The sequence below is a fragment of the Lissotriton helveticus genome, chromosome 5_1, assembly GCF_964261635.1.
Source record: "Lissotriton helveticus chromosome 5_1, aLisHel1.1, whole genome shotgun sequence".
In the NCBI taxonomy this organism is placed as follows: domain Eukaryota; kingdom Metazoa; phylum Chordata; class Amphibia; order Caudata; family Salamandridae; genus Lissotriton; species Lissotriton helveticus.
The window spans coordinates 1,331,640,077-1,331,651,503 of record NC_136065.1 but is presented as its reverse complement, the minus strand read 5'-3'; the positions used below and the strand labels follow the sequence as shown (position 1 = coordinate 1,331,651,503).

The 11,427-nt window shown below is 44.2% G+C and overlaps 1 protein-coding gene across 6 annotated transcripts in view; it reads left to right on the top strand.

The window, feature by feature from the left end:
- Positions 1-11,427, top strand: part of NAV1 (neuron navigator 1) — a 678,674-nt gene that overhangs the window by 287,511 nt on the left and 379,736 nt on the right. For all 6 annotated transcript variants that reach the window (XM_078644181.1, XM_078644180.1, XM_078644179.1 and 3 more), the window contains 2 exons: positions 2,205-2,307; positions 8,003-8,374. In XM_078644181.1, coding sequence (XP_078500307.1) covers positions 2,205-2,307; positions 8,003-8,374 — 475 coding nt within the window. The remainder of the gene's footprint in view (positions 1-2,204; positions 2,308-8,002; positions 8,375-11,427) is intronic.

Below are 11,427 nucleotides of genomic sequence, written 5' to 3'. Positions count from 1 at the left end.
ACCATTGTATGCAGCAACACCATTTGCCAATCTGTTTCATGCCCATGCATTCCAGGTTCTGCCCTTCTTTTGTTGTTGTGTGTGATGCACACAGACCTACAAGATGTCGCTTTAGGCCCAGCGATGGCCTTGCTTCTCCATTCTGTTTCTAGCACAGGACCACCTGGCCCCTTCTGGAGGACTTGGGTTTCTGGTTTTGCCGTCTGTTGCTGGCAGTCTAAAGGCTGTAGCAGAGCGGTGCTGTATTGCTCCTGCCGCATTGAATGTTGGGTATCTGACTGGTAGCTGCCTGCTGCTCTGGTTTCCATGGGCACGGCTGGGCTGCTGCTTCACACCACATATGGCGATGTCTGAATGGATTTTCTCATAAGCGTTGATAAAAGATGCTGAGCTAGTGGGTCAGGTGATCTGTTGGGTTGTACGCATACTTTGGGTATGACCTACTTCGATTGATCTGTTCACCTTGGAAAAGACTCGTGGTAAGAACTGAAGAAAACCGGTTCCATTTCCCCATCTGGGTGTATGTGAGCCGGTGCTGGTCTGTCCCTTCCCCTCTAGATGTATGAGGGTGCACAATCATGTGCCTCAGCCTATCCGAATGTACAAGGCTTTCGGTTTCCTTTCCAAATCCACCGGGAGGTATAAGTAGTGCTGTGTTCACAATAACACTAATGAAGGACATGACGTTACGAACTACTGTAATGATCAATATTCAGTTGAATTCTACACTCCTCCCCATCTAGATGTGTGAGAGCTTGTGATGCTGTGTCCCTTCTCATCAGCATGTTTGAGGGCTTGTTCTTTCTTATTCTACACCACCAGAATGCGTGAAGATTTAAGATGCTGCGTGACATCCTATCCGGATCTCTGAGACTTTGGGGTTGTACCAACCCCATTAGGCAGTGTAAGGGTCTGTGCTTCTGCCAACCCAACCCATCTGAGTGTATGAAGGACTGTCATGGAGTCTGCACCTCCGTCCGATCCCTATGATGGCCCATGATGCTCCCCTTTTGGGGTAGTGATGGTGTCTGAATGAAAGCGGGATCTCGCTTTGTTCCATAGCCCTATGTTTTATCAATGTTTTAGAGTCTATCATTAGGGGAAATTACACATACTTTACTAGCACGGGTGCTGCAACATTGTATGGTCTTTGAGAAGCCCTTTCTTCTGCTTGTTACGCCTCTCCGGGTACCCCCTCTCAATCGGCCTTCGTCCGAGCCTCTGAGCTGGTTTGAATATACATTCTCCATATTGGTGATGCAATTGACTGTGCATAGCGCTCCCAAGGTTAGCGCGCATGCTGCATCCCTTGCTCACTGACAGTACAGAGCCCTCACCCTTCGCGCCTGGTGTGGCCTGATTGTTTCTTTAGATCCTTTGCTGGGTCTCCTTCCTTCCATCCTCAGGTCCCCTCTCAAGTCTTATCTCTAAACCCCAAGACAGCCGAGAGAGAAGCTGCATCAGAAGCAATTCAGAGTGTAGAAATGAGATTTGTGAGGCTGGGCATTTGCTGAATTAATGTAATGTAAAGACAGAGCTAGCTGGCTTCACGTCTACGATATAAATTAACCAATGTAATTGCCTGGATGCATATTTACAACTTCAAACGAGCAATGACTTTGGCTGTCTGTTTAGTTACAACTTGAAGCAAGTAGTCCACTTGCTCACCCAGATTTCCGTTTGTAATGTTTTGTTGACTTAAAATGGCTACCTAACTGTGTAGTTGGGCGAGCAGAATAGAAGCCTAAATCGACTAACGTCTGGCACCACACGAGGTTACCATGGAGACATTTTACTGTAAATGGTTTGTAGATGGTAATAATAAACGCAAGCACCGGTGATCCACACATGCATACATTTCTTTCATTTCTTAAAGGCTCCTTGCTGTTTCTAATCTCGTCCCAAAGTGCTGGACCGAGCTCGTGCACGTGCACTCAATTTCACGTGCAGTGAGGATACACAATTCTCAGAGGGGTCAGCTTTAGATGGAGAGGGGACACGTTGCGTTTCTTAGCGACAATACAAAAGAATCTCATGCAAATTTAGAAACTGAAAGCATGAGGGGCGTGAATTGTAAATATGTTGCGGCATGCTCTGGACTACTATGTTCATTCAGATGTTTCATGTACCTGACACACTGCTCACTACACCGAGCAAACGGCTGCCTGTTCCTCCATTTCATTGTATTCTGTTTATTCCCACAGACCCCGAGTCCCAGCGGAAGCGGACCGTACAGAATGTTCTGGACCTTCGACAGAATCTGGAGGATACCATGTCCAGTTTGCGGGGGTCAGCGGTGTCGCACAGGTAAGGCTTCAGAATGCTTCTATCGCACAGCCCAGACTGACAGTCTCACCTTATGAATAAAGTTGGTATAATGCTGAAAGGGGAGGCAGGATGCCATTGGAATTCAGCAAGAACTCTAAAACACGTGACACTCTGTGGGTGCAGGTCCTTCTTCACTTAAAATGCAAATTCCCCAAGATGCCTGTCTCCGGTCCAGGCAGCTGAGACCATTGTCTCCTGCACAAAGATGGTCTGACCCGGCTTCTCCAATGAGTAGCTCTTGAGCTACTGCTAGCTCTCCAGCTACCTGTGAGTAGCTCTCCTGTGTGCAGCCGGCTTATTAAATTATACGCTTTAGCTTGAGCGTATTAATACACCTACACCAAAATTGAGTGTATATTTGAGTCACGTGTTTATTTTCAGAACTCATAAGATATTTAGAGAAAAATCGATGAATTTCCAAAACCTATTTAACGGTGATATTTGAGTGATACATCAAGTGGCATTGGAGATATTTTTACAAATGGTATTTACCTCGGTGCCCTAGACTTAGCAGCTATGGTTGTTATGTATTACCCATGTAGAGTCATTCCATATTGACAAAGCCTTTTTAACATTACTGCTAACAACAATATCTGATGATCACTGTTAGTAATCGCGCATATAGTGACCAGTGATGTAATCTTGTCTTCTGTGGTCACTATTACAACACTAGTAATATTAGTAGCTTTGGATGAGTTTCATTAAACATAAGTAGCTCTTATTACAGAAAAGGTTGGAGACTTAAAGATCCTTTGCTCCTGCACTCAAAATCGCAACATGGACTCCAAGGGATCTATATGACCTTAATTAAACTCCAGGCGTTGTAGTGCTCATATCAAAGTGGCCTTGTGGAGGAAGACTCAAATGTTCCTGTGGCACAGTCGAGAATATTCTCACCTTCAAAGTACCTTGCAGCAGGAAGTATCCAAAGCTTGCGTTCGATGCAGTGAAGGGCATTGTCTTTATTGAAAACTCGAGTCGCTGCTATAAATAAAGTTAAGAAAGAGCGGTCATTAAATTCTTATTTTTAGATCTGACAGGAACTCTCTGCATCGGTTGTGCTTGCGGACGCTGTCTCCTGATCTAAGATCAATTCTTCATTCGCTGTAGTATGAGCCACAGTGCGGTTGGATCCAGGTGTGAACCCGCTCTCATATTCTTCGCATTCTCCGGGGATAGGGACACATGGAGGACAGTGTGTCCTGCACTCTGTATTCTATATGGCACAGAAATGGCATTTGATGTACACTCCCCCGTTAAGCCATCATCCAGTGGCAGGTCATTGTAGGTCCACTTTACTATTGCATCTTCATGGTCAATAAATTATCACAAAAAGCATGCATTGATAACGCCAATAACTTTGCTCCACCACCGAGTCGATCCACCATTGTTGTTTATTGGTCCCTCGAAAGAGAGTTTTATCCCATCATGAGCTCGATTTTTCCTTTGATTGAAGCTCTTAACCCTCCTTGCCCTGGTGGTAAGATGTATCTCCTTAACACCCCCCACGGTAGTCCGCCAACCCTGCCCACTCTGCTGAGCTTTCAGAATGATTTACATCTCTAATTACTCTGGGTTTTTTTGTGATAGAATTTACGTTAGAATCTACTGCTATTCTATGTGTGTTCCTATTTTTGTTGTTGTATATAACTTTCATTGTCATTTTGTGAAGCATTCTGGCACCTTCGGGCCTAGTCAGAGCTAATTCTGGAATCAACAGCTTGTGTTTATTTCCAATGGAAACGTGCTGTGTATTGTAGATGAAGGTGGTGCACGATTAGTAGAATGGTGGCAACAATTGTCATATCTAGCGCTGGTGTCCAAGATCCCTCTGAGATTTATTTGTTCTATCTGAGAAATCACTTTGTGTTTTATGCCTTTACTGAGAGCAGAGCAGGGTTTCCTGAATTGTAGGTTTGACCTCTGCAACCTCTCCTTCTGTGGTGTTTCCTCCTTCGACTCACAATCTCGCTCTCCTTTCCAGTCTGTCGTACAGCGAGTCCCTTTAAGCTATGCTCTGGAGCTTAAAGAGCCCTTTAAGGGCACTTATGGAGCTTACCACATACGTGTGGCGATCAGTCATGGGTTGAGACCAGGCGTGATGCACAAAAGCCATTGAGAGCAAGCGGCAGTTTGGGGTGGATTGTTCGAGATAAATAGACCCCCATCTCCTATCAATACCTAGCATTGTAAATTGATGTATGTTTTTTTCATGACAGTTGTATTGGAAAACAAATCACTGGGTTAGCTCAGAAATGGATGCAGTTTAGTGCAATCTCCAGTGATGCCTGGTGCTTAGGAATAGCAGTGCAGGTATGTAAGTGCCTGTACCAAACCTCTACCGAAGCAACCAGAGATACAAGATCAATAATGACCACCTGCTGACATGCCGCTCAGCATTGAGTAGCAACCGCATCATGTCTGGATAATTCAAGAGTTCAGTTATAAGTTCATTTACAAAAACATATGTATCCAGTATTTTTGTTGTGATTGAATTTAAACTTATCCTACTGAGTTGTGTGTAGCCTACAAGTTAAAATAAGGTAGAGAGATTCTCCCACCAAAAGTTTTGGCAGTAAAATTCTCCCACTAAATACAGGTTTTGCTTGGGTTAAAAACCTATTTTTTTGGGGGGGAGGGGTGATTAAATAGCATTTTATGTTACAAATTGCTTAGTTAGCTCATATAGATGGGGGGGGGGAGTAAAAATACATTTTGAAACGTTTACCAACTTCTCAGACCTCTGGTCCCTTGCTGCCTAGTTAAACTCGGACCTGTTTCACAGATTACTCCATTGGTACCACCACCTCGTGCTGGAGCACTCATTGACCAATTTAACATTTCTCAGTTATTGTCAAGATTTTTTTTAGTATTATAGCTATAGGTAGCAGCTTTTCTTATTTTTCGTTTCAAAGTTTAGGTTTTGGCTTCCTTCTTGCTTTTCTTTTGATTTTGTGTATTTGAACTCCACCACTCCTCCATCTCGCTCACCATTAATCTCAGGCGCCCACTGAGGCACTGGCTGAAATTAATGTTTGCTCATATAATAGGTAGAATGTATAAAAAACTCTTCAGCAGACTGCTTCTGGGAGGTAAGCGACTAAACCCTTCTTGATGTGAGGGCGAATGTATAACGTTACTTAGCATGCTTTTACTTAGCATGCCTTTTCTACGCATTTTTTACTTCGCAAATGCCTATACTTAGCCGTTTTTTACTACGCATACCTTTACGTCGCAAAATCAATTTAAAGCATTAAATTGGCATTAATTAGCAGTACTTTACTTCGCAGGATTTTACTAAGCATAAAGATTTCTTTTTAAATGTTTTCCCTACACACCAACACTACCCTCCACGCCCCCTGCACTTCCCAAAACCCTAAAACACTACCCTACACTACACATACACTACATCACTACCCTAAACCCTAAAACACTTCCCCTACACTACACATACACTACAACACTACCCTAAACCCTAAAACACTTCCCCTACACTACACATACACTACAACACTACCCTAAACCCTAAAACACTTCCCCTACCCTACACATACACTACAACACTACCCTAAATCCTAAAACACTACCCCATACACTACACATACACTACAACTCTACCCTAAACCCTAAAACACTACCCCCTACACTACACATACACAACCCTAAAACACTACCCTACACTACACATACACTACAACACTACCCTAAACCCTAAAACACTACCCCTACACTACACATACACTACCCTAAACCCTAAAACACTACCCTACACTACACATACACCTCTACCCTAAACCATAAAACACTACCCTACACTACACATACACTGCAACACTACCCAAACCCTAAAACACTACCCCCTACACTACACATACACTACAACACTACCCTAAAACACTACACCTTACACTACACATACACTTCACCACAACCCCCTACACTACACATACACTAGTACACTACCCTAACTACACTGCCCCACTTACCTCGCTCTGCCCGTGGTCCACTCTTCTGATGCGAAGTAACGGCATGCTAAGTAAAAGACAATGCTAAGTAAAAGATGCCAAGTAAAAGAAGTGCGAAGTAAAAGATGCGAAGTAATGGTTGTTTACCGTGAGGGCCTATGATGTTGCCCCCCCAAGGAAGAATTGTCAGAACACCTGATAACCAGGGATAGAATTGTCCTTCGTAAGACCATATTCCATCATCCTAGCTGTGCACATAACCCATCAGGTGATCTCTGACCTTGTGTAGGTTTTTGGCATTGTCTGTGGCTTTCAATTAATCCTGGATGCTTGATCCTCTCATGAGGGAGGGGGGCAGTCAAAATGGATGATTTGTGGTATCTTCAAGGCATTCTGTCTGATTCTTTACCCGGACCAAATAGACAGTCAGCACTAGCCATCCGCTGGAAGGGCACAGCAGTTGACATACTGTGCATAGAATAGGAAGCTATTTTTAGTACATAATGGATGAGACGCATACTCACTAGTTTGGTATAGATAATACATGCCATCTTCAGGGACTTATGCTCGTGGCTTACTAGCCCTTACTGCCTCTCTGCTCATACCTAGTGCAAGGTCACGTAAAAGCACTTCCCTCCCTTTCCTCTGACTAGGAACAAGTCTATTCTATCAAATAAGGCGCCCTTTCTCATTTCCCATGCCACAAACTTTGGGTCATTTAGTCCCAAGCATCTCTCTCCCTTTCCTTTCTTCAAGCCTTACTGGGGGGGGGGTCGGAGGGGGGGAGGAGGGGGGGGGGGTCGGGGGGGGGATGACTGTCCTTCAGGGCAGAGAGGCTCTTCCCCCACCAACCTTTTTTTCCAAACTTGAAGAGTGTCTGTCAGGCTGAACAAACGTAAGCCTGACCGACACTCTTCATGTTCAGGTCAGGCAGCAGAGTGCTGTACTCGTGCAAAATGCTCAAGTGACTGACTGCCTGTGCTGAACTTTGCCAGGCTGAAGATGTCGCAGCCCTGTGGGCGTGACCTCCTCAGCCTGGCAATGGACCTGGCGGTCCTCCTCCTCATGATGATGGGACGTATCACTGATGGCCTCGGAACTGGGCACATAAGTTTTAAGCCCTAAAGAGCCCATGGCCTACTGTCCATCAGTGATTTGAAGCCAGTCACAGAGTGGGGTGAGATCAGCAGTCTCACTGATCCCATCCCACTCTGTGACGAGTAAGGAACTTCGACACCTCCTCATTGGCTGACCCATAACAAAGTTCGTCAATGAGAGGAAATGGCAGTCCCTGTCATCCAGAACCACTGAGGCTTCCCCCACCACCTGAGATCACTGCTGCAGGCCAGTAAGTTTTCTTTTTTTAATGTTTGGCGTGTCCATGTGTATGATTGTATTTGTGAGTGTGTGCTGTGAATGGGAGTATGTGCACATATATGTGCTTGTGAAAGGTGTGCACACATATGAATGCATGTGTGGGCATGAGGCACGCCTGCTCCCCACCTGCTTGAATTACCTGCCACCACTGCTTACTTTTATCTACTATCACTGCTCCCCTACAGGCAGAGAGATGCTGTCTTGTGTTCCCCTTTGCATTCTTGTTTGAGACCTCTTTGCTGAGCTCCTTGCTTTACCGTTCCATCTCCTCATATGTGGTATATTTCTATGAGCATTGTTGAATTTTTCTTTTTTTCTTTTCTTTTATGCAGCTCCTTGGAAATGACCTGCTATGACAGCGATGAAGCGAACCCCCGCAGCATTTCCAGCCTATCCAACCGCTCCTCTCCAATCTCTTGGCGTTATGGCCAGTCCAGCCCCCGCCTGCAGGCTGGTGATGCCCCTTCGGTGGGCGGGGGCTGTCGAAATGAGGGGGCAAACCCCAGCTGGTACATGCATGGAGAACGCAGCCACTACTCTCACACCATGCCCATGCGCAGCCCCAGTAAGCTCAGCCACATCTCCCGCTTGGAGCTGATCGAGGCCCTGGACCCAGACGATAGTGATATAAAGTCGGGCTACATGAGCGACGGCGACCTGCCGAATAAGCCCATTCTCACTGAAGATGAAGATATCACCACAGGGTAAGTGCCTGGTTCAGCCAGAGTGAACGATTGGGGACACGAAAGAGTCCATGGTGTATGGATGCATGACGATGTAATTGCACTTGAGACTTATCACTTCTGAGAAGGTTGGGCATGTGACGCCCTCCTTGCTTGATCGAAACCTGTAATGCTACGAAAACTGATTGGATAGGTGAACTGATCAAAACCGAGACCTAACTGCACACCAAATTAAACTTTACTGAACTTGCATAGAAACTCCTGTTCATAAAAGTTTAAATGGTATCTAAAGCTTCTTGGGTATTCCCTAACTAAAATTGCTTCCTTCGGCATACTGCTGTATCGAAAGGAAAACATTACGAAGTGTGAGCTCGTAGATAACTGTTAAATGGGAAGTGTTAGCCCATACTAAACGGTTCTTCACATTTCTTCCAACACTGTGAATAGTGATTGGAGTCTAAACGAGATTAAGCCAGAAATAATTAACAACTGACACCAATATGAGAACATTTTGGGCAAGGAGTGCAAAACAGAGCAGAGTGAACTGTTTTTAACCCCTTCGGTGCTGATGACGGAACCGCTCCGTCATCAGCGTCGGTTGAGCTGTGCTGATGACGGAGCGGTTCCGTCATGGCCCGCCCAGCTCGATAGAACGCTCATGCGCGGCGCGAATTCCGCGCCTGCGCTGAGGGTTCTATTGAGCGGGGCGGGCCGTGACGGAGCCGCTCCGTCATGAGCACAGCTCAACCGACGCTGGTGACAGAGCGGCTCCGTCACCAGCATGCGGCCGCCGCGCGGCCGCCTCAAATTCGTAGCACTGCGGCGGAATAGCCGCCGCAGTGAAGGTGTTAAACATGTATGTGTGCACTCGTGAAATCTGAATACACTGATTTAATGTCTCTGACCACAAGAAAAGTTACAATACATGTCAAACACATATAGAATGTCCACGGGCAAAAATTATCAATGGGCTTGTTTTCCACTTTGGGGAGCTGAATGATGTCATATAAAACAAGTGAAGCCTGAATAGCGTACGCTGTTCCCGCAGGGGGCAAACATGCCCTCGGTGATACTTACCTGTGTACAATAGTACATTATACTATAGCTGCCACTCTGCATCCTTTCATTCTTTCCTCCCTCGCGGAGAGCCAGAATATGGAGTAAGAAGATGTTACAAGAAGTGGTTGATTTCGGTCTTAGTGTTTAAAATTTCTCTTTCAAATGCCACCAAAGAGTGGGAAGTAGTCAACCTGTTTATGAGAACCTCTCCCAACATCCACCTATTTGAATTTATTTTCACCTTGAGAAAAAAAATCAATTACTAGAAAAACATTTTGGTTATTGTATTGATAGCACAAATCAGGCCACATGTGATAGGAATGTATAAAAACACAGAGTGTAACGCCATATAATTCATACACACTTAGTTTGTCAGTGATACAACTTACATTTTTCCAAATATTATTGATTTTTCCAAATATTATTGAATCCAATACATTAGATGTATTCTGTAAAGTACTCAACACTTTATTTGAGGTGAAGAAACCAATATTTTATTTCTTAGAATACGAGAGCTCTAACTTAGCCAACCTGTTTCGCGACTCATTTTAAAAAAAATGTATTCACCTGAAACTCTTTTTTGCTTTTTGTTGCATTTTATTAGGTGTCGAGCGGGTAAGGCACCACACTGAGGTCTAATCTTAGTCTAAAAATGGCCCTTTTTGTTTCACCAGCTCTCTACTTAGATCGTCACTGTGAGACTGATGACATCAGCCAAAGAGTACAATACAACTCTTAAGTTGATGTTGCGGTAGACCGGATAGTCTTGGGGGTTCTAGAGACATATTGTTCGCTGACTGTCGTCACTGTACCAGATCCGGCTTAAAATGGTGAGACTCCAGCCTTTCCTGATGAGGGGGGCAATCACGGGGAGGAGGCTTTGCGTAACATTTTTGCAGTACTTCCAGCATGTGGCTGAGATACGCAACTTCCGCTGTGCCTTATCTTTTGAGAGATTGCTAACTGCATGATGGATTCTTCTCCGTGATTAAGTAAAACTATAGAAATTCTGCTTTTGAGATGATGGATGGGCTATCCTAAGTGAACCATCTGTGGGAAGCAGCAGACCCAAAGGGAAAGATATTAGGAGCCAGTTGGTCTAGTGTGCACTCTGACAACATAGAAAATGGATGGGTTTGAGGTTACATTTCCCTGGAAATATATGAATCCGATAAAGTAAATTATAATCAAATAGGAAGTATAAATAACTTAACCTAAATATCTGTATGCAAGTGTCTCTAAATTCACTTAAAAAATAGTTGGCAAATGAATTCTTTGTTACTTTATTAAATATCACAGAAACTATCTTTAAAGTCTGTAACATTTGTTTAAATGTTTTCTGTTGCATAGACTGTAGGATTACAATTCACAATCTTAATTACTTTTTTGGCAAGAGCAAATTGACATTTCAAAGAGCAATCAAAACTTCTGCAGCCAGCATTCCTTTTTACACTGCTCATGACCTCTCCGATGATATCAGTGATTAAATCCCCGATCGATTCTTTGACCTATGACCTCAACAGTAACGTCATTGTTGCTCTGTACTTGGTATATGGAACAAATGGCATGACATGTGGTCATATCTTATTTGTAAAGCTGACAGGCCATCACAAGACGTGGCTTAAGACCATCATGCCTGTGCTTACTGCACTCAGTGCGCAGTTCATGGGACCATGGCATGTGGCCAGATAATGTAGCATTTAAAGGATATGGGCTTTGGCTATGCCCTGTTGATACTAAATGCAGTGTGCAAACCATGCATGCTACATGCAGGTACTTGGGCCATAGAGGACAAGGCCTGTGCTGTCAATATCATGGTAACTCTTTTTTAATGATGGCATCAGTAATATAATTTAAGATGTCATGTATGACTGCAAAGGGACGGGACATTTTGGCTTCAAAGCTTACTGTACTAGTGAATTTTAGTGTTTTTTAGGTTTTTGTTGGTAGATATATAGTAACTTGATCTATGTATTTTATCTGGAAATGTGCTCTGCTGCAATAGTGCTTTGACA